This window comes from Coptis chinensis, chromosome 9, assembly GCF_015680905.1.
Source record: "Coptis chinensis isolate HL-2020 chromosome 9, ASM1568090v1, whole genome shotgun sequence".
Lineage (NCBI taxonomy): Eukaryota > Viridiplantae > Streptophyta > Magnoliopsida > Ranunculales > Ranunculaceae > Coptis > Coptis chinensis.
The window spans coordinates 29,624,911-29,646,388 of record NC_141464.1 but is presented as its reverse complement, the minus strand read 5'-3'; the positions used below and the strand labels follow the sequence as shown (position 1 = coordinate 29,646,388).

Genomic DNA, 21,478 nt, shown 5'->3' with positions numbered 1-21,478 from the left:
ACTGCTGGTGCTTTGAAAGGAGCTATAACACTTGCAAAAGTTGCTCCTGCTCCCTTCACAACTTGTCTTGTAGCAACTATTACACTTGCACTATTCATTTTCCCCTCTCCTTGCTTTCTAATCAAGTCATCCATAGTATGTCTGTGCTCTGGTGCTTTGAATAATATTGGTCCATAGTTTTGGCTTTTTTTAGGGTGTTCATGTCTTATTGGTACCACTCTTACTGGTGCATTGCTTGGTGGTTCTGATATGGACTCACTTAGAGGAGCATTGTTTGTTGATTCTGCTATGGACTCACTTAGAGGAGCATCACTTCCACTTTGCAAACTACTTTTTTTTTTTGCCTTCCTAATGCCACCCTGTGTCTTTCTTACAATCTTTCTGCCAAGGTTTACAAAGTATAAACTAAGTAGTAAAAACATTTTAGTATAAACAAAGTAGCTGAACAAATATTAATAAACGTAACTTACTTTGCCCTATCCATGCAAGTGGACTCTCTTGTGACAGTTCTAGACCTTGTCCAAGGTTTAGGTTTCAATCTTAGTGCTTTATTCTTTGCATTGCTTGCTATTTCTGATGCAGAAAAACCTTTACATGACCTTGCATTATGCCCTTCTCCTTTACATTTGCTACAAGTCATTTTCCTCTTTTTTTTGCACATGACCATCTCATTTTCATCCTCAGCATGCATTCTCTGCTTTTTAGGCCTTCCAATACCCCTCACCAAAGGAGGTGGTTTGATAAGTTTGGTTGGATCCTAAGATTTAAGATTAATAGAAGATTAGTTACTATAATTTAGTGTAAATAACATACGCATATTAAACCAGGCAAATATATAAACACTTACAGGTTTAGGCCAGTCTTTGACATCTTTCATGGGCTTCACATTACTCATGTATGCTAGGGTATACTCTGAGACCCAAAAATAAAAGTTGCAGTACTTAACCCACTCAACTCTTCTTGGTAAAAACACTCTCACAGCATGAACACATACAATTCCAGTCATCTGTCATACCCTACATTCACAAGTGTGGTCCACAATATTGACCCTCCATCTATCACCATGGTAATTCTTCATAACAAAAAAGATCATCATTTGAACCTTCAAAGATGTAGGATGGACATATGTCTATCATCTTGGCTATGTTCTTATTCACTCTAGGGACCAATCCATTTTGATCCCATCCTTTACGAGCTTGTTTCCTCTTGTACCTCAAACTCATTAACAGAAGGTGATATTGGTCTAGTAAACTGACAATTGAAAGGTTTTTAAGTTCTAAGATCCAACTATTGAAAGACTCTGAGAAATTACTGCATACCTGTTCAGCTTTAAGTTCCTCAGAAAAGTGAGATCTAGCCCATATTTCATATCCCTCTTTTTGTAGCCACTTCCATGCATCAATGTTTTCTTTCTTTATCATTTCCATCCACCTTTCAAAGTCTTCTATTTTATATGCCTTTTATGCAGCCCAGGCAAGTTGTTCCATATAGTCACCCTTGAAAAGCTTTTTGAAGTTTTTATATATGTGCCTGAAACAAAACCTATGTTGTGCTCTAGGGAATAGAGCCTTAACAGGTTGAATCAAACCCTTTTGCCTGTCAGAAATAAAGGTAACAAGTCAAGGGTGCAGTTCTAGCTTTTCAGCCATGATACTTAAAAATTCACGTACACCATGATTGCTTACACTCAGATCTACAAATGTTATAGCCAAAGGAAATAGACTATTATTTCCATCTAAAGCAACTATGCTAAGCATCCATATTTTTTTTTAAGAAAACAACCATCCAACCCCACTAATGGCCTACAACCAACTGTAAAACCCTAAATACAAGCATCAAATGCAATACAGACTCCTTCAAACTGAAGTGTGTTAGCATCTCTTGAGACTTTTGCAATTGTAGAAAGACCATTACTCTCATGAATCTACAAACAACCATCAAACGTGCAATCAATTTGATAGTTGAAATCACACAAAAAGATATGTAAATTATGAAAATAATTCAAAAGTGTATACCATATTATATATCACTGGGATCATGTTGTAGCTTTCCCCATAATCCCCATAAATTTGTTGCAGACACTTGAATCTTGCATTCCAAGCTGTCCAATAACTTATATTGACATGAAAAACCCTCATAACTTCTCCCTTTATGAAAACATGAGTCATGGTTTTGAAATGAACCTTGGACAAAACAATATAAAAGTTACTATATTAGTACTATTTAAACTCTTATAGTGAACTCCAAACACTTATAATGAACTGACCTTCATTTGATCTTCAATTTTTCTAACAACCCAATTTGCATTGGCCATTCTATTGAACATATCACAATCAGCCTTACAAGTATGTACTGCCTTCAGTGTATTCAGCTTCATTGTGAATCCATCATCTTGTCTCCTGAAATAAGCTACCTATGGACATTGTACATCTTTTTGTCTTCCCCCAAACATTTTAATCTAATTCTTAATATGTCATTCTTCACTAAGTCACCAGAAAATCTATTTGCTACACAAAAATCAATTATATCTTGTCTTAACACATTAATGTTTGGCCACTTCATTCCTACCTCCCAAACTGTTGGTTTGTTTACAGACTGTCCACTTCCCTCATCTCCATCTTCCATATTATCAGTGACTGCAATGAAGTCAACAAAGTCCACTTTTTCTGTAATTACATGGTCCTCCTCATCCTCGGAAGAATGTGTACTCCTATACCCCTCATCATCCTCAATATCATCTATGGGTATTGGTGCTGCTGGTTGTGGTGGAGGTGAAAACTGTGTTGGTGGAGTTGACTTGTTTGGCGATGTGGACTTTGAAATATGTGGAGGAGATGCATTGGCTATAGGTGGTGTTGGAGGTAAAGTCTTAGGGATCAGGACATGTTGCTGAAATGATAGGTGCTATTGGTGGTAAATCATCATTCAAGTCTTCTTCTTCCTCATAATCATCTAATGTACCAAGACACTTATTTGTATAAAAACCATCAATATCTTTGATGATTGAATTCTTCTTCTTCATACTTCTTCTCATTTTACTCTTCTTCTTCACATTCTTCCTAGACTTTGGAGTTGAAACTTGTGGAGTTGGTACAATCATAGTTTCCACCAACTCAATAAGTTCCTCTTCAAATTCCACAAATACATGACTCCACCCACTTATATCTTCATCCATGTTAGCCCACATTTGCATCAAATCATTATCATTCTTAACATATACCTTCTCACCATTACAAAGGTATAATACTTCAAACACTGCACTAATATCAAACAAATAGTTTTCCTTAAGATCATCTACTAAGTTCATATAATTTATCTTATCCCCATCCATATTCCTCATCTTCTCCATAACACCACCTCTATAATTATCATGGGCATATAGTGAATCATCAGGTGCCTCTTGAAATGCCCCATGATAATGGAGCATTAAGTTTCTCTTAGCCAAACAATCCCTTTCCATTTGTGTTTGATACAAATTAATTACAGTTAAGTTAGAACAAAACAAACAAGATGCAATATTTAGAAATGTTACACGTTATTAAAGTTACATTTCTTACTTAACATACTTGAAACCACCTAAAAACATGTTCAAACATTAAAGGTTTAAAATTTAAATAACTTACCTTGAGCTCAAATTTGGATCACGTGTAAATAACTACCACCAAGCTATCTACTTGAGCTTAAAGCTATCTACTTGCATTTTTCTTTTGTCTACTAAACCAAAATAAGTTGGATTTGTGAAGATGGAACCATTTTCATCATGTTTGAGTTGACAGTGAAGAAGATAGCAAATTTGAGTGATCTTTTGGCTAAGAAAATGTGTTCTTACAGATCTGATGAGACGTGTTCTGCATGAAAATTTATGAACCGTTGATTTCACTTCACAGGATGCTGACACATGGCACATGAGAGAAAATGATTGAGGGTAGTTTGGTCAATTCAAGTTAGCAAGGGTATTGGGTATCATTTAGGGAAAATATTTGGGTTCGTTGGATTAAATGAGAGGAATGATGCCACGTGTCAATTTGTAAGCTTTTGGTCTTGATAGAGTCAATGGGCATTTTCGTCATTTTGCCTGCTCAGGGGTAAATGTGTCTTTACACATGCACAAAACGAAAACAGTTGAGTCAGCTGTGAAATTGGAGACGTAAATCTAATATGCAAAGAACTGAGGATAGAAGTCTAATTCGATAAGTTGGTGGGGACGTAAGTCTAAAAAACTGTTTATTTTTTGGTATATCACAATTTACTTTGCACTGTAAGTTTGAACTGCACAGTCTAAATTGCAGTGAAATGCATGTTAATGAAGTTGTATGTGGTAGTGCAGGCTTAAGGTTCATAGTTAGACACTAGGGCTGTCAATGGGTTTCGATAACCCGATAACCAATCTGAACCAAACCGATAAAATATTGGTTTGGTTTTGGGTTTACCCTCCACCGAACCGATATGAACCCGAACCGATAATATAGCATTTTAGTAATATTTATGATTAATTTTGTATGTGTTTATCAATTGTGTGGTTAAAATTAATAAATTTAATTTAAAATTTAATTGATTTTATAGTTTTCGGTTCGGGTCGATTCAGATTTGGTTTACAATATATCTTATCGGTTCGGTTCGGTTTTGGATTAGACGTACGATTATTGATTCAGTTCGGTTTCGGGTTCCCAATTTTCTTATCGGTTCAGGTTCGGATTTTCCAAAACCCGACCCAAACCGATCCATTGACAGCCCTACATATGACCTGAAAATCATAATGGGTGTCAGTCCGGAGGACGCTGGGCCGTGTGGTTGGAACGGAAGTTGTATTGTGTGATGAGAAATGAGGCACAGAACCGTGAATTCTGTTCTGGGCTTTAAAGTGAGAAAAAGACAGAAACGTGTGGGCTTGGACAGCCATAGCCTGCTACAGGCCCACACATTTTCTGGGGAACATTGAGAACAAAATAGTACAAACTACAATGAAGAGTGTCACGGAAGTAGGAATCTAGATCCCAACCCCTAAAACAAAGAATTATGGATGGCATTTCTCTTTCTGTAAGGGCAATAGGTTATAAATGTACCTCAAAGATTTTGTATCTGATAATTATGCCTCAACTTGAGAAGCATTTAGAGTAGCAGTTAAGTTTGAAACAGACCCAAAAACTTCAGTTGAGACAAACACTTCAACTAAAACAGCTGACCATTCCATGTCTAAGAACATCTTTTATGGCTCTCATTATGGTTTCTCTCTACTTTTTACATATAAAAATAGCGAAACTATTCTTTAGACTATAAATTATATTTGAAGCCAAAACTATGAAATTAAGTAGATGGTTACTCAAGTGGTAATACATGAGTGGTATACAACAAAACAACATATATATATATATATATATATATATATAAGGGTTTTGGTTCTTGGAATATCCTTTATAAAATATATATATATATATATATATATATATTTATATAAAAAGGACTTCCAAGAACCAAACCCTTTTAGTCAGGTACACTGGTAGTACACAACATGCAAAATATGAGCACTTGGTAATCTTAATATAAGACTAGATGGTCTAAATCAGGGCGGAGGATTTGGAACCCTCCTCTTCCAACGAGCAACGTATCCCTAAAATTGAATTACTTTCTGACTTTCGGGGAAAGTTCCGCATCAACCGCATCAATCTTTTACGAAACACGTTGTCTATTAATTATTATGCATGAACCTTTTTAAGAAAACTGAAAAAACAATTCAAAAACTATATTATTTTGGTAACGTTAGTATGTAACTCATTTTTAACGGAAAGAAACAAAAAAAAAAAGTATGCAACTCTTATAAAATATGGTATATACGCATATGTTGAAATGACTGCAACTTAATTCTTGATCGAGGACCCATTGTGATATGTCTAGCTAGTGAGTAATCTCATCTTTGTCAAGTTTGTTGCTTGTTGATTTTGTAAGGCTTTGTGTGCTTCCCTAATAATCTAACTCTTAGGGAGGCTTTGTAAAGTTCAACGTTCAATAAACACATATGGGGTCTGCCTTAACCCCATAACCATTTCGAAAAAAAAAAAAAAAAGACTGTACTCTAGTGGTAAGGTGCAGAACTTTTGTAGGTGTTGCTTGTCTTTTTTGAACTTAATTAATCTGTAAAAGTTAATATGTATTATTATTATTATTATTATTATTATTATAATAAAGATGAACAGGTATGATACAGCCTCTTATTCAGGTAATTATCTTTCCAATAGCGCATTTGCTGAACGAAGTTGAGATATTTAATAGTTCTTTTTCAGGCATAACTTTCTAAAACAAGCATTTTAATCATAGTTTTGCTTAGAAATTAAGAGCTCTTATGAATAATCTACAATGACTTCACATTTCACCAACCAATTCAACTTTATTTCCTATAAATTTGAAACCTCAACCCTAAAAGAAATCTCAACACACACTAGTATATATCTAATTATAGTACTCATTTCAAGTCTAATAATTAGTTCCAAGTATGTCTAAAGAAAATGTAAGGAAACAAGTTTTGGAGAAGAACAGAAGTCTCAAACAAAAGGAGAAACCAGGCCAAAACTTCATTTCTAAACACCTTAAGAAGGTCTATCCACTTGGCATTCAGAAGAGCAATTCAGCGCAATCCCTTTCATCTTTATCACAGAAATCAATTGATTCTGTTCCCCTCAATGGAAATATTACTCCAGGGGATTCAAATACTCCACTGTCCAGTGCTCCAATGTCCCCTACTTCAAGAGGTAGAAAGACTCCAATGTCCCTTATTCGTGACCTTCGGCCTCCTGAAATAAAGGAGAAATTAGTTTCTGTTTCTAATGTTGGACAGAATAGCATGGATATACAGGATGGGAACTTGAAGAGGTGTTACTGGATTACAAAGAACAGTGGTAAGCCATACACTATGATCAATGTGAGTTTTACTTGGAAATGTAATGATGTTCCGCATATATTAGGTACACGGCAAATCTGCTATATTCTGAGAATCATTATGATTAGGCTTATAAATACCACGGCCACAGATAAACATACAGGTGTAAAAAAACAAAGGATTTCATAATTGAGAAATAAGAATGCAGAACTGAATTTGACATGTTGATTCATACAGATAAAGCGTATGTTCAGTATCATGATGAGAGTTGGGGAGTGCCAGTCTACGATGACATGTAAGTTTTCCGAAACATAAAAAGCTTTAGTGTTTTATCTAGATTAATTAAGGGTACCCCTGTTGCCACAAAGCTCATTTTGCTATTTTGTTTCTCTCCTAGTAGTCGAACAATTATCTTGACAACAATCAATCTGAATGATTGCCTGAATATTGCATTTTCTAAAGGCAAAAGATCACGGCAGTCCGCAACTATTAATCTATTATTCCTGTGGAATCTAGAAGACGTCGATACTCTGAAGCTCTTCTTTGTTTTCTCTCCTTTTCTTTTCATGGCTAATTCGAAGTGTTAATGATGGGAACAGCCAATTATTTGAGCTACTTGCACTGTCGGGCATGTTAATGTACCATCTTTGGGCTGAAATTGTGAAACGGAAGGAAATGTATAGGTAATATATATATATATTTTCTTCTAAATAACTCAAGATTTGAATAGGAGTACAGTTAGACGAATATTATTCTTCTAAATGTATGAATTTTCTCATGGATTTTGTCATATATAGAGAAGCCTTTGCCAAATTTGATCCAAATGTTGTCGCCAAAATGAGTGAGAAAGAGATCGAAGAGATAAGTTCTAACAAGGACCTTGCCATAGTGGAGAGCCAGGTGCGCTGCATAGTAGACAATGCTAAATGCCTACTCCAGGCAAGTATGATAAATTTGTTTACAAGTATCTCTAAACATTAATTAGACAATATTTTACGATTTTTGACAGTAATGAGTTGAAAAAATTAGCACAGTACGATTGTTTAACCCTCTACTTTAATGACCCCAGATTGTGAAGGAATTTGGATCATTTAGTAGCTATCTTTGGGGATACATGAACTACAAACCGACAATCAGCAGATACAGATACCCGAAAAGTGTTCCTTTAAGAAGCATGAAATCAGAATCTATCAGCAAGGATTTACTGAGAAGAGGATTTCGTTTTGCAGGGCCTATCATTGTATACTCATTCATGCAAGCGGCAGGGATGACAATGGATCACCTTATTGACTGCTTCAGGTTTAATGAATGTGTAAATCTTGTAGAAATGAGATACGAGTGCGGCTAAATTAACAGTGAAATTGTTCATTTGTTCATATTGGTTCGTTAAAACGTTTTGTAGTTTTTGTATTTTTTTCCCGTATGTAATTGTATCTTCTTTCTTTCTTCCTTTTTTTATTTACTTTTTTTTTGTGTGTGGGTGGGGGTGGGGTAGTCTTGTAAGAGAGCAAAACATGTTTATTTTTTGACAGAAGAAAGTTAACTTATATATGTTTTTTTATATTTACTTTTTTTTTTTGTGTGGGTGGGGGTGGGGTAGTCTTGTAAGAGAGCAAAACATGTTTATTTTTTGACAGAAGAAAGTTAACTTATATATGTTTTTTTATATTTACTTTTTTTTTTGTGTGGGTGGGGGTGGGGTAGTCTTGTAAGAGAGCAAAACATGTTTATTTTTTGACAGAAGAAAGTTAACTTATATATGTTTTTTTAATCAACATTGTTATGGCTCCCTGTGGATGCAAATTAGTTTTCTTCATGCATAAATACTAAATTCAAACAGACCAACCCAACGAGGCAAGTAGGCCAACCACAGATAGACCATAATGCACCAAAACTAACCAAATTATAACTTAAAATTAGTGATCAAGTGAACTATTTTACTATTCCTGTTGTTAGGAAATCATGTGCCTAAAACAAAACTTGGAGATATGGGCATGACTCAAAGCACTCGTGTGAAGCTATAAATCCTCACTACATCAGTCTCTCATATCAACCAAGTTAAGCAGATACATAATAAACTATGGCCAGGCATGAAGAATTATTGTTCATCTTTATCATCACAACCATGGCTTCCACATCTCTTGCAGCCTCCCAAGTTGTTACATTCGTGTTTGGTGACTCCTTAACTGAGGTTGGAAACAACAACTTTCTACAATATTCGCTTGCGAAAGCAAATTTCCCTTGGTATGGAGTCGATTCTACCGACGGGAAGGCTACAGGAAGATTTACAAATGGGAGAACCATCGGCGACATTTTCTGTAATTCATCTAGTGACATTATAGTATAGTACTTTAGTGGTACAACTTCTGAGAATCATTTAACTTCGCTGTGTTTTCACATATTTAATCTATTCTATGCAGCAACAAAACTCGGCATTCCACCACCACCACCGTATCTATCCTTGTCTCAAAATGACGATGCTATTCTAAAAGGAGTTAACTATGCATCGGGTGGAGCAGGCATTCTCAACGATACAGGACTTTATTTTGTAATATCGATTTCTCTTCCTTTTTGGCTATTATATAGTGTTTTCCTAGCTATATCTCTCTGTTTTTTTCCCTTATTCTCTTATTATGTTGCAGATCCAGAGACTCACTTTGGATGATCAGATAACTTACTTTCAAAAGACGAAAGAGCAGATAAAGGCTAAAGTTGGAGAAGAAGCAGCAAACAAACTTTCCAATGAGGCTTTGTTTTTCATTGGAATAGGTACTATACACTACTTCAATGCAAAATTCATGTTTGCGCGTTTTAGTCATTAATTGGTTAATTGTACTGGGGAAGAAACAATTGAAAACTCCTACTTCTCTGTATTTCAGGCAGCAATGACTATGTGAACAATTATTTGCAGCCATTCCTACCAGATGGTCAACAGTACACATACGACGATTTCGTGGATCTATTGATGTCAACTTTAGATAAACAACTCCGGGTATGATATACAGCTACTTCATTCCCACCTAGTCCTGATAATCTTTATAACACCAGAGTTGCAATGTTGATCATATAAACCGAAGTTTCAAGCTGGATTTCTGAGATACATACATTCCAGCTAGAATAACCACAGGCTATTTACACAAAAGAATTGAACTTGAGATGAAGATATGTTGCTATATATGATGAGTGGGATCAGAATACATACTGCTACAGTGCTACCTAAGCCAAATTTCCAAAGAGCTTATATTTTACACTGAATCTTCTGCTATCAAAGTACTAAGGCTCAATGTGAATCTGCAAATGTGTAGGGCTTTAGCACGTTCAAAACAAGGGACATGTTACTCCCATGTCCTGTATTGATCTCAATGACAGCACACAGCTACTCTAACTTGACCATTTTTTGTACCATGAAATCTCTTTGAGTCTTGAACAGATCGACATCATATTATCCTGAGTAATATTATTCAATTTTGTCTTTGTTCATTTCCCCTGCACTGGACTTACTGCAGAAACTCTATCAACTTGGAGCGAGGAAATTGATCTTCAATGATATTGGCCCTTTGGGCTGTATTCCCTCTCAGAGAGTGAAATCTAAAAATGGAGGATGCTTAGCTCACGTTAATGAGTGGATCATGCAATTCAATGCCCAAGCGAAAAAACTACTCAATTCCCTTAATGGTAGTCTTCCATCAGCGCGGTTTATATATGCGGATACTTACTCAACAGTTTTAGATCTAATTACAAATCCCAGCTCCTATGGTAATTAAACCATTTTTATGTAATTTAGCCATTTCTCTTTAAACAACTCTTCTAAGAGTGATTCATCTTAGGACCTATTCTGATCTGAGATGTGTTTTGAAACTTGCTGCACTTGACAGGCTTCAAGGTATCAAATACCTCATGTTGCAAAGTTGATAGGACCATAGGAGGACTCTGCGTGTCCAACGCACAGATGTGCAGTAATCGCACGGAATATGTGTTTTGGGATGCATTCCATCCAACAGATGCTGCAAATGCATTCATTGCTGACAAACTTTTCTCCACTCTCTTCACTAATTCCACTGCCTTAGCACCTTCCGCTCACTGATTTGCGCACCACATTGCCTGCTCGCCCAGATAATTGAGTGGCAAGATATCATGAGGATTTTCATATAGCATCCATTAGTTTTGAATGTAATTTAACGACGTTGCAGAGAAAACTTAATTTCCTGTAATCATCTTGGACTTATATGTGATAATTTGAAACTTCTTCGATTCCACTTCAAGATTTCAAATACGTAGTTTGTGTTAACATAAATTAGCTAATATCTCTATTAAAGTACAACATAATTAATACGGCCTCTTATCTTAAATTGGACCAACTTTTTTTTCTACCACTAAATACCCTTAATGAAATATTAAAAAAAATTGTTCATTGTCTTTAAAATGGACTACTTTGTCATTCCAGTTTTTACTTCTGTTTATGCCCTTGTGATTGGTATAAAGCACTAAGCTCTAAATTACACATGCCCAAATTACTATTTTTTCAAGTCTGTGAATACAATTGAATCAGAATGAAACAAAATTTTTATAGAATATGTGAATTGCATTATCTGTGCATTACTACTCAAAACATTTTTTGTCTTTACTTTCTAGATTGTCTATGTGGCCTTCTCTTTGTACATCAATAGTGTCTTTATAGTTCTTGCTGAAAGGTAGGATATGTGAATTAGGATAAGGGGATTAATTGGATATACCACTGCACCTTATGTATGTCTATTTTAACCTCACTAACTTCTTAATTAAAAAACAGGTCCCAATACTAAAGAAGGTTAAGCCAAAGGTTCATATCTAGCAAAATGTGATGAGTATTGGTGAAGAATGTATTAATTTAACGAAGAATATGAAAACGGCTTGAGGATGAAGCTGAACCTACTGCCTACCACGATAGGTTCAGATGCACATTGCTCAGGTTTGTCTATTTTTTTCTCTTTAAGTTTTCTCTTCGTTTTTTATGCCATCTGAGTGTCAAGATTTGTTGAAATTACCTGTAACAAATCATTGAAAGCTTCTAACCAGAAAAATAAAGGAAGAGAAGAACATTCAAAAAATGGAGATCATAGACAATAGTATTCTTTAGATGGCGATATAGTTTTGATTGTGTGTTTTGGTTGTGTCCACATACAAAGGAAGGATGCTCTCGGTTCTTGGGGTTTTGTCTACGTGTAGCTCAATGGGGGTGGAGCACTTCATCTCCCGAGCTTGAGGAGAAATTATCATCAAAGTAAAATATTGCTTAGCCTCTAATTTTATCATTGCAGTTCTCAATTTTCCTTTTTATTTGATGCCTAACAAATGATATTCTAGGTAGCTATCAACATTTAAATATATTTATTAATGTAAATTAAGCTTAATCTATTCCCCAATCTTTATTGCTCAGAATTCTTTTCTCAACTAGTTATATTCATAGGGTTACTATCTCAAATCGTTTCTCTGCATGCATCACTTTCTCCCAGCCTCTTTAAATTTTCTTTCTATGCTTTCTAAATCACTATAGTTATTGCAACTCAGTTAATCCAGACGAAGGATAATAGTATATCTCTGTGAAGCAACAACCATGCTTTGATGAGTATCGTTAGATATAGAATACCATTAGATGATGTTTTGGTTGAGGATTGTCATTAAAAGACGTTCAGATTTCAATTTTCCTATTGTTGTTATGTTGGATGTGGTATTTAGGTAAAGGGGTCTCATTCGTATGTTAGGTATGTCACGCTCTAGAATTTGGTGGTGTTTGTCGATGTTGGAGGTTCACGTGTACCCTAGGATGATAAGGTACTATTGTTTTTCAAGCTGAATATTTGATATACGTTCAGATGAACAAAATTTTTTGTGAATCATGCCACCAACCTTCTCAAGTAAGTTCTTTTTTTTAAAAAAAATCTTTTATTTTATAAACTCAAAATATAATGATGATTGTGCATGGTTTCCATGTTAGTATAATATGATTTTGCATACAACTTTGCCCAAAACAAGTTTTGTAGATTTGAAAACCAGTGGACAAGAAAAGTGCTATATATAGTAGAATCTCAACTAGATTAAGTTACTTGAACATTTATGTAGCAGACCAGTTTGTGGTGGTTGCTTGGAATTGTTTACTTCAAGAAATTATTGGTGTCAACATCGCTATTAGGAACTCCAAGTGACATTGCAAGCATAATTTGTGCATCGTAATGTGTTAATCAATGGATGTTCGTGGGCGTTATATTATGATTAGTTATCCATGGTTGATTTATTCAATGTTCTTTTAATTGTAACATATCTCTACTAGTAGTATCTCTTATAAGTAACCTGGACCCTTACATTCATCCGGGTATTTTTCTTACGCATAATACCCCTGGATGAATAATTAAATCAAATGCTTAGATATTTATTAATGATGACTACTTGGTCTTTTTATGTCTTTGTAAATTCTCAGTACCGATATTGTCCTTAAATTAAAATGTTGCTTAACACCTTTGAATAGGAGCAATCAGTCTTTTCATGTGGCGATATATTAAAAAACCAATTCCACGCCATTTTGAATTGTACGCCTTACCATAAATGACATTTAATTAGCAATAGTTGGGTAATTTAATTACACGTTAAGAAAATGAAAAGTCTAAAGAGAGAATATGAAGGGGTTCTTTTCCCTTTGTCTCCCCTCTCTTCTGCCTTCTCATATTTTTTTTCCTCATTAAAGAAATTAATTCATTGATGCAACTACTACACTCATTCTTTTAATTTTGGGTTTCTCCCCGTAAGACCAAAGGAAAAAAAAAGTAACCAAAAAGTTGAGTGTAAAACCATTAAATAAGAGCTCGGAGAAGAAAGTGCCATGGAGGAAGACCACTCTCTTTATCTCCTATCTACCTTTTGATCTTATCAAAAGTAAGTTTCTGATCCTATTATTCTGTGTTCATCTCTCTCTGCTTGCTTACAATTGATTGTAAAAACCAATGACATTAATTATGGAATCGATGTCTCTAGCAAGCCGATTGATTGTAAAAACCAATGGCTTTTAATTGGCTTTGCTGTATGAGTTTTGATTATCAAAAAGAAAGGTTAGATTTCCATTTTTTAATTTCAAGTTTTGAAGAAAACGAATTCTTTAATTGAATCTAAAAGATTTTAGTTCCTTTATCAAGTTTTCAAAATTTTAAATTAAGCTGGTCTAATATTAATGTCTTGTGTTTTCTTGATGGCATATATCAGTTGAACGCTTGTGGAGAGTCTACTTTGTTTGCTGTTCTGAGCAGAATGGATTTCCTGCAATAAGCTTAGAAATAGAGTTATCCCGATTCCTCCAAAGAACAAGAAGAAGATAAGATGTCGATCTCTGATGAAGATTGTTTCAAAGGTTTAAAAACTTTTAAGGTAGATAACCAAATTCATTAGTATCGCTATATATGAATGGTCAACTTCGTCCGATTGTTTCAAGATAACACTATGGGTACTTATTAAGTAGGCCACAAATCCATGGTAGTGATATGAAAAAAATACTTAAATATAGTTTCATTTAAGTTTAATGTTAATAGGATGGGAATTATCATATGAACAGTGGTATTTGGTTGCCAGAGACTCAATACCAGTTTGGCCCACTCAATAAAAGAGTTACTCTTACAAGTAATTTACTCCATTACTATTAACAGGTAATAGATATCATGTGTTTTTCATGTAATAGGTCATGTGCAATCTTTGTCTTATTTTTTCTTTATCAGATTGGATATTAAATTTGATCTATTTGAAATAATTACTAATTGTGTTTGCTTTTGTGTAGATTTTCAGCGATGTTCTATGCTGGTACCTTGCTTTCAATAGGATGGTTAGACTTTAAAATCAAGAATTTAGCATGACTGACGCACAACAAAGCAAAACTATAGAAAACGTTGTCACTGATGCAAGTACTTCCTATAGCCCATTTCTTCTTATATATATTCTAGCTTTGTGATTTATTATATGTTTGTTTGTTATGAACCGGTGACATGAACACAAATCTCATTTAAAAAAATCAGAGATCTAATCTTGAGAAACCGGTGTCGCAGTTTGAGGTGACATTGTAGTGACTTTGAAATAACAATAGCATTCTCTTACTTTGATAGTCACCCTGAAAGTGTTATGGAGGTTTTGCCTTAGAAAATATATTTGGGCTGTATTTGAGTCGTTGCCTATTTCTATTCTTTTTTCTACCTGTTTTTTTTTTATTGATAAAATTGCCATTCATTATGCTTAGAGTACCATTCAACATTTCAATTCAAAATTATAGATTTGATTTTTTCTTGAGTGTGACCATCCTTTTCACAAATGCATACTATAGATTTGATTGTGATGAGTAGGGAATGTGGTAGGTGCAAAGAGTTGTATCAAGAACATGCTAATTCTTCTATTCGAAAACTTAATGAATGTTAAGTAGGTTGGTGATGTCCTTAACTTATTCCACAAGTGATATTATAGATTCTTGACACTGATTATTGAGAACATCAAGTGGTGCAATGATAGTGTGTCTAATATAGCTCAAGCTAAGTTGTCACAAAAAAAATGTGTTTAATCTGTCAGGACTAGAGGGAATGGACTTCGATCTAGTTTTCCTATTCCTTTTCGACTGCTGAATTCCTATTTCAGTCGTGTTTTTCTTATTTTTTATTCTCCCATCAGGTCCTACTCCAATTACTGATGTTAAATCGTTGACTCATTATGGTGAGCCTTCTAATATAAATGTGTGTAATGTCAGTAGCACATTATTTGTTGTTCCTATGAGAGCTCGTTATGGGTAGTCTTGCTTACTGCATGGTGCAAAGTGGATATCGCCTAAGGTCACCAGAAACTGTTTTTTTTTTTATTGTTTTATCAACTATATTTTCTCTTATTTCTTATTCACAATGACTCCATTACCCTTAAATCATTGATATGCACTTCTTTTAACTGTATCTACCCTTCTTGAATGATTTTTATTGTTTTGTGTTTTTCAACTGCTATTTTTTTTCCAACTACGAAATGTAGGGTTCGTACTTCCTAAGTGTAACTGGATTTAATTTCTTTTGAAATGTTGGGTTGTCTAAGGTTTGCGGCGATGTATAACGGGCGAAGCAAATGTGGAACAATTGATGCATATGGGAGCAACTCACATATATATCCCCCGTTAGCAAAAGTCCTTGAGGGATTGAGGTGCAGTTTTGGTTATCAGATTTTTTATGTTTGCTGCAAGTGTACTATGTTTTTTGACTAATTCATTTGATTTCTGATTTTGGATGAGGTGGTTGGTTTTGTGTACATAAGTCTGCTACATGTGATGTGGTTGGCTGCTTTGTGTACGTAACAACAATTATTTTTGTTATGTAATGCTCATGATAATCTTCTGCATCTACAACCACCTTACAGAATTCCATGTACTTACCAACCAAATATCAAAAAATAGTTTCCAATAGCCCATTATTCCGAACATAACGTACTATTCCTTACATGCACATAGATTTGTACATATAATGACAATTTTTTATTCTGTACATTGTTTGTGATCTCAAGTCAAGTAGCACGGGATTCACTAACCTCTAAATATGAGACAAACTACGAACAAAAATTCCACTAATCATTTTTATTCAAGTGATGAGAAAAAAAGAAGATAATAAACAAAAAACGAAATGATATATAACATATTGTTCCTTTTTTTGGCACGATGATGGTGTATCTGAAAGTGTTTTCCTCAATTTTTTTTCCCGACTTTTTGTTTTTGGATTCTATTGTGTTCACTGCGTGAGATTTGAGAATGTGAAGTTCATGTGTTTTTGTTCGTTTGTTTGGCAGTTGAGGTTTAGTAAATGCGATATTACTTCTGAGGAGAACTTCGTTGCTCTTTGTGAAATGTATGTTTGTATGCTATTTTATCTTAGCTATAGATTGTGGTTTTCATTGGCGTTGCTTAATTTTCATTGGAGTTTTGTTTACATACGATATCCTTGCGTGAATTTGAAATTATAGTGTGTGGGTTTTGGTTATTTTTATTTTTTATTTTTTTTTTCGGGTATGGTTTTGCTGATGAATTCTTAATTAGGTTGTATTGAGTTTTGATACTGTGGTTTATTTTGGCATCTAAGTGTTAAAAACCCATGATAACTACATGACATTATGTGTGGGGGGTACCGTTTGTGCATATATATGTTTTGCTACTCATGCTTACCAATTTATTTTATGAAAGTAGTGTGTGGAATGTTTGAATATGTAGCTTCATTTTTATTACATGACTAAGTACTTCATGTAGTATTCGGGTTTTTCTTAAAAGTTATTAGGTTTCAGGCTGATTTCTGTGTTCTATTATTTGTATCTTCTTGATTCATATGCTAATGCACTGGAAGTGTTTGCAAAATAACTGTGTCATTACTTATTAAGTCAAAGTTGTTGCGATAGTAGCATACAAAAACTTCTAAATTAAAAAAGAGAACACCTAAAGAGCCTCCGATCTATCTCCACCGTTTGTCCTTCACGGCAACAGTTGTCGAGCCACCAAAGCAGTCCTCCTACTAGGAAGAAAAAATAATGGAAAAGCAGATGGAAAGGTAGAAAAAGTAACCAAGTAATCATCATCGTGTATTCGTGTCTTTAGACTCCAAACTAATACGAAGAGATGGATTTAAAAAAACTGTTCAATTTGCTCCTTTTCTAATTTATTTTATTCATCTATTTGGTGTTTTATTAAGACCTTTTTCTTTGTCTTTTGATGATTAGGATTGGATGACATGTGACTACAAAGGTGGAGATGATCAACGATGGCGTGCAAGAGTTTTGTATTGATTTCCAAGGACCAAGTGACGGTAAATATTCAAACCCATATATCTTTTTATTTATTAATATTTATCTATTTTAGTGTGCTTCTTTTGGGTTTCGAATACAAATATGAACTTTATTATATCATATGAGGTTGTTTATTTATCTGTTAAACAATTGTGTTTTGATTTTCAATTGTGTGCGAGTTTCCTTCAGTTTTTCTACTTCAGATTGTGTGGAAATTGTATTTGTCTTCGGTAATTTAACTCCAATTTTAGTTATTTGATTCAATTGATTTTCAGTCAAAGTTTGACACCATTGAACATTAAAGATGACATTGGTTAAGGCCTTTGTGTTTTAACTGGTTGAATGCTCCTAAGTAATGTCTTCGTCAATATGGCAGTATACCTCCAATCCAAAGATGTTAGAGCTGTTAGATTTGTGTAATTAGAATTTGTATTTGGCTTTTGTTCCATTGGATATTGCTAGAGAGATTGGAAGATTGCAACAGTTGTTAAATTTGGATTTCAGTAATAGTTTGTTAGTGGGCTCACTTGCTCTGGAGATTAGCCAATAATGTAATTGATCTTAGTATAAATGAGCTTACAAGTCAGTATGAGGATATTGAATTACTTATAACTTATCAAGGAATCATCTCGATGGTTGTATTCCTAGCTTCTTCGATTGCAATACGAATATGCTGACACTAACGTCGCACATATGGGCGAGGCCAAACAATTCAACTGCTTACTCCAAGGAACGCTAATTGAGATATATGTAAGAATTATTAGAACATAAGGTGCAAACATTACAGACATATGGTACCACATTATCCACACAACTAACATTGCTTTTGGTGAGTTATCTTAGGGCTATTATTTTCCTCTGAATTTGGCAGCTTAATTGTATAACCTCACATTCATCAATAGTACTACACTTAGTTACTACACTTGGAATCATGAATATATATTGTTTTTTAAATTTAACAGGGATGCAATCATGTAATGTTCTTAAAGGTGAGTCTCATATTACAGGTTTATTCATGATTGGCTTAAAAATGTTCTATTCAACTCCACTTCATTCTATGTAAATACGGTTGGATTTATGGGTGAAGCAGTAACATTTGAATCAAAAGCACAATTACTTGATTATAAGACTTGAAATTAGTATTTTTTCCTGAAATTTCAGAGTGAATTATGTAACCTGTTTGCTCCAGGAAGGAGATTTATCTATGAGAGCAGCTTGGTTTTCATGTTGCGGCTACCCCTTGCCTTGCAAATGAGTGTATCATCCCTTCAGTAAGAAAGTTGTTATTGACCATCTTTGTTAAAACACCATTTTTGTTTGTATTTTATGTATTGCCAAATAATATTCTTTGTATTGTCAGTAGACTTAGACACAAATTGCCAGGAATTAGTCACTGTCAATGTCTTGCATTCCATAGGGGATTGATCATTATGATCAAGCCGTCTATAATGCTCTTGCTTTGCTTATGGTTTTTGAACCCTGATGTATGACACATGAACTTTCATGTTCATTAGTTAATGTTTTGTTATTCCAATGTTAATGCTTAGGCTTTACTATTCTTGGATGCCTGATTATCACACCATGTTTGCATATACATCTTCTAAGATCGCACCATGTTCATAGCAATCTTATACAAATGCATTAATAACAAATTATATGCAAAAGTAAAGAGATGGAAGAAGCCAAGAATCTAATTATACTTTTGCAAATATCTACGAAAACAAGCCGAGACCTATATTTCGCATCCTTACGACCACTATCAAACATTATGATATAGAAGAGCTTCAATTTTGTGTTTATGAATGCAATTGTAAAATTTATTAAAAATTTAGCTGTTAGTATGCTTAAATATCAACCAATTTCCCAAGTTTTTACTCAAGGTTTTGGTGGCAGTTGTTCCAATACCATAGATTGAACATTGAGAGCAGGGTAGGACGGATCAACTTGACTTATACTTCCTTGAAAGGTAAAGAAATGCGTTGAAAGCCCCAATTCTCAAGGCGGGCCAAATAATCAGAGAGTAGACCTGGTGGTGAATGATGATTAGTCACCAAGGTCAACTGAGTTTTTTATTTGCACTCACGTCTTTTGGAAAGAGCCGCTAAATCAAGTTCCATAGAATTTATCAATTCTGACGCAAGGTACTTATTCGATCTAATAGAATTATTTTGCAGGATCTAGAATAATACCAATCCAACCCATTTCATGAATAAAATGTGACCAATTAACCAAGTTCAACTCTATGAAGTTGGTTTCCGAGTATTGCAACATCATTATGGTCTTATGTTTTTACTATAAGTGAATAAGTGATCATGTACCAAAATCATTTTTTCTTTATAGCTTCTGTTTATTTATCTCCTTTTACTGATTATATGGTGAAAGAATTTGGGAGACTTTCAGATAGAAGTGATGTATACAACTTTGGAGTATTCCTGCTGGAGTTAGTAAGTGGGAGAGAAGCTTTGCAATCTGAATCTTCAGAATATGATAAAAGCTTGGTTGAATGGGTAATTAACTTCTTAATACAATGCTCTTATATGTTCTTAAAAGAGCGATCTTAAGTGGATTAGATAAATCCTCCTCTGATCAGATAATACAGTGCTTTAAAATGAATATTTAGAGCTTTTCGTGTTCTCATTTTTTTTTTTAGAGTATTATGTAAGTGTATTAAACTTTGGAACATCTAACTCAATATCAATTGGCAATGAGTGGAGCCGACCCAGGAACACATATGCTATTATGCAAGACTTTAAAGTTTATACTTATGATGTGGGACAATGTCCCGTGGGGCATGACTAGAGCCTAAGTACTGCCCAACACATAGACTTTGATTTAGCAGGTAAGATGAAAGGCGTGGTTGGTTCCATGGACTGGCCAGAGATGCCCAAAAACAAAAGTCTAGTCTCGGCGCAACACCATCGCCAAGGATTGATCCAAGAACTTTACTCATAAGTTGAAGTTGGGAACCAAGCAATTTAAGCGGCTGCTAGTGTGTCTGCTTAGGCATAATGTCAATTGTAAGTGTGCTCACCCAAATTATATATGTTTACACTCTTCGGTAAGTTACATGGGAATGGTTCACAGAAATGATGGACGAGTAGCTGATGCTACTGACTGCTTCCAGGCGGCATCAATGCTTGAGGAATCAGATCCCATCGAAAGCTTCAATTCATTTCTTTAGAAGTTTTTCAAAGCTCTCGTGGTTGTGTCAACTAACTCCAGGAGCTCCAGCTCAACTGCAACGTAAATTGATTGGGTTGGAGATTTTCATGTTGTCAGTGAGTTATACGAAAGAAATTAACTAGAGGAAATATTGAGCTGTATGCTGGTTGTATTTGTGAAAGCATAAAGTGAAGGGCAAGGTATTCAAACATTACATTGTCCTTTTGGTTTTTGTTTTAATTCTTTGTATTCTTTGTTTATTTGTTTCGTCTGTTCAAGTTTACTTGACATTGTATGTATGTAATTCTTTGAAAATCATAATGCACATTTCTTTGTCCACATCATATTCAACTTTTTTACACATTTTGTTCTGTACTCCACTCCATTTTATTTAAAGCCATTTTCTTAGCTAAGGCTACTAAGCTACTATTTGTCCATTACAAGACTTCTCCGATATCTTTAAACGGTTATATTAACGATTTTGCAATTCAAGATCTAATTAACTGTTCTTACAATAATATACCAAATCTTTGTCAACGACTTTGAAGGGAAGAACTTATCAGTTTGTTTTCAATTTTTGATCAGCGAAATAATGCGGCTACATTAGTAGGAATAATTGACATTTCGGATAATTGATTTTTCCAG

The 21,478-nt window shown here is 34.5% G+C and overlaps 2 protein-coding genes and 2 long non-coding RNA genes across 6 annotated transcripts; all 4 read left to right on the top strand.

Annotated features, from left to right (window-relative positions):
• Window positions 1-6,414: 6,414 nt before the first annotated feature.
• On the top strand, window positions 6,415-8,965 carry LOC147475489 (DNA glycosylase superfamily protein). 3 transcript variants are annotated; one of them, XM_086584260.1, is made up of 6 exons: window positions 6,416-6,890; window positions 7,109-7,166; window positions 7,471-7,554; window positions 7,669-7,810; window positions 7,941-8,170; window positions 8,828-8,965. In XM_086584260.1, the coding sequence occupies exons 1-6, from the start codon at window positions 6,488-6,490 to the stop codon at window positions 8,841-8,843; spliced, it is 933 nt and encodes a 310-aa protein (XP_086440386.1). In that variant the 5' UTR covers window positions 6,416-6,487; the 3' UTR covers window positions 8,844-8,965. The 3 variants fall into 3 exon arrangements, with proteins under 3 accessions (XP_086440387.1, XP_086440386.1, XP_086440385.1); XM_086584261.1 differs by lacking the exon at window positions 8,828-8,965 and having other exon boundaries at window positions 6,415-6,890; window positions 7,669-7,771; window positions 7,941-8,642; XM_086584259.1 differs by lacking the exon at window positions 8,828-8,965 and having other exon boundaries at window positions 7,941-8,642.
• LOC147475488 (SGNH hydrolase-type esterase superfamily protein) lies at window positions 8,952-11,127 on the top strand. Its single transcript, XM_086584258.1, has 6 exons — window positions 8,952-9,189; window positions 9,292-9,419; window positions 9,514-9,640; window positions 9,751-9,863; window positions 10,378-10,627; window positions 10,747-11,127. The coding sequence occupies exons 1-6, from the start codon at window positions 8,952-8,954 to the stop codon at window positions 10,953-10,955; spliced, it is 1,065 nt and encodes a 354-aa protein (XP_086440384.1). The 3' UTR covers window positions 10,956-11,127.
• Window positions 11,128-11,685: 558 nt separating this feature from the next.
• LOC147475487 (uncharacterized) lies at window positions 11,686-14,195 on the top strand. Its single transcript, XR_015208932.1, has 3 exons — window positions 11,686-11,819; window positions 12,037-12,131; window positions 14,102-14,195. It is a non-coding gene; the product is annotated as an uncharacterized LOC147475487 (long non-coding RNA).
• A 475-nt stretch (window positions 14,196-14,670) lies between these two features.
• LOC147475486 (uncharacterized) lies at window positions 14,671-21,166 on the top strand. The gene is made up of 6 exons (XR_015207860.1): window positions 14,671-14,790; window positions 15,947-16,051; window positions 17,606-17,691; window positions 18,861-18,942; window positions 19,565-20,688; window positions 20,756-21,166. It is a non-coding gene; the product is annotated as an uncharacterized LOC147475486 (long non-coding RNA).
• The last annotated feature ends 312 nt before the right edge of the window (window positions 21,167-21,478 follow it).

Bases quoted from the DNA above. Each gene is read 5' to 3' on its own strand.
- LOC147475489 (XM_086584259.1), top strand. From the start codon at position 6,488: ATGTCTAAAGAAAATGTAAGGAAACAAGTTTTGGAGAAGAACAGAAGT. The intron at 7,167-7,470 runs GTAAGTTTTCCG...TGATGGGAACAG, and splicing joins GTGCCAGTCTACGATGACAT to CCAATTATTTGAGCTACTTG. The intron at 7,555-7,668 runs GTAATATATATA...TGTCATATATAG, and splicing joins AAACGGAAGGAAATGTATAG to AGAAGCCTTTGCCAAATTTG.
- LOC147475488 (XM_086584258.1), top strand. From the start codon at position 8,952: ATGGCCAGGCATGAAGAATTATTGTTCATCTTTATCATCACAACCATG. The intron at 9,420-9,513 runs GTAATATCGATT...ATTATGTTGCAG, and splicing joins ACGATACAGGACTTTATTTT to ATCCAGAGACTCACTTTGGA. The intron at 9,641-9,750 runs GTACTATACACT...TCTGTATTTCAG, and splicing joins TTTGTTTTTCATTGGAATAG to GCAGCAATGACTATGTGAAC.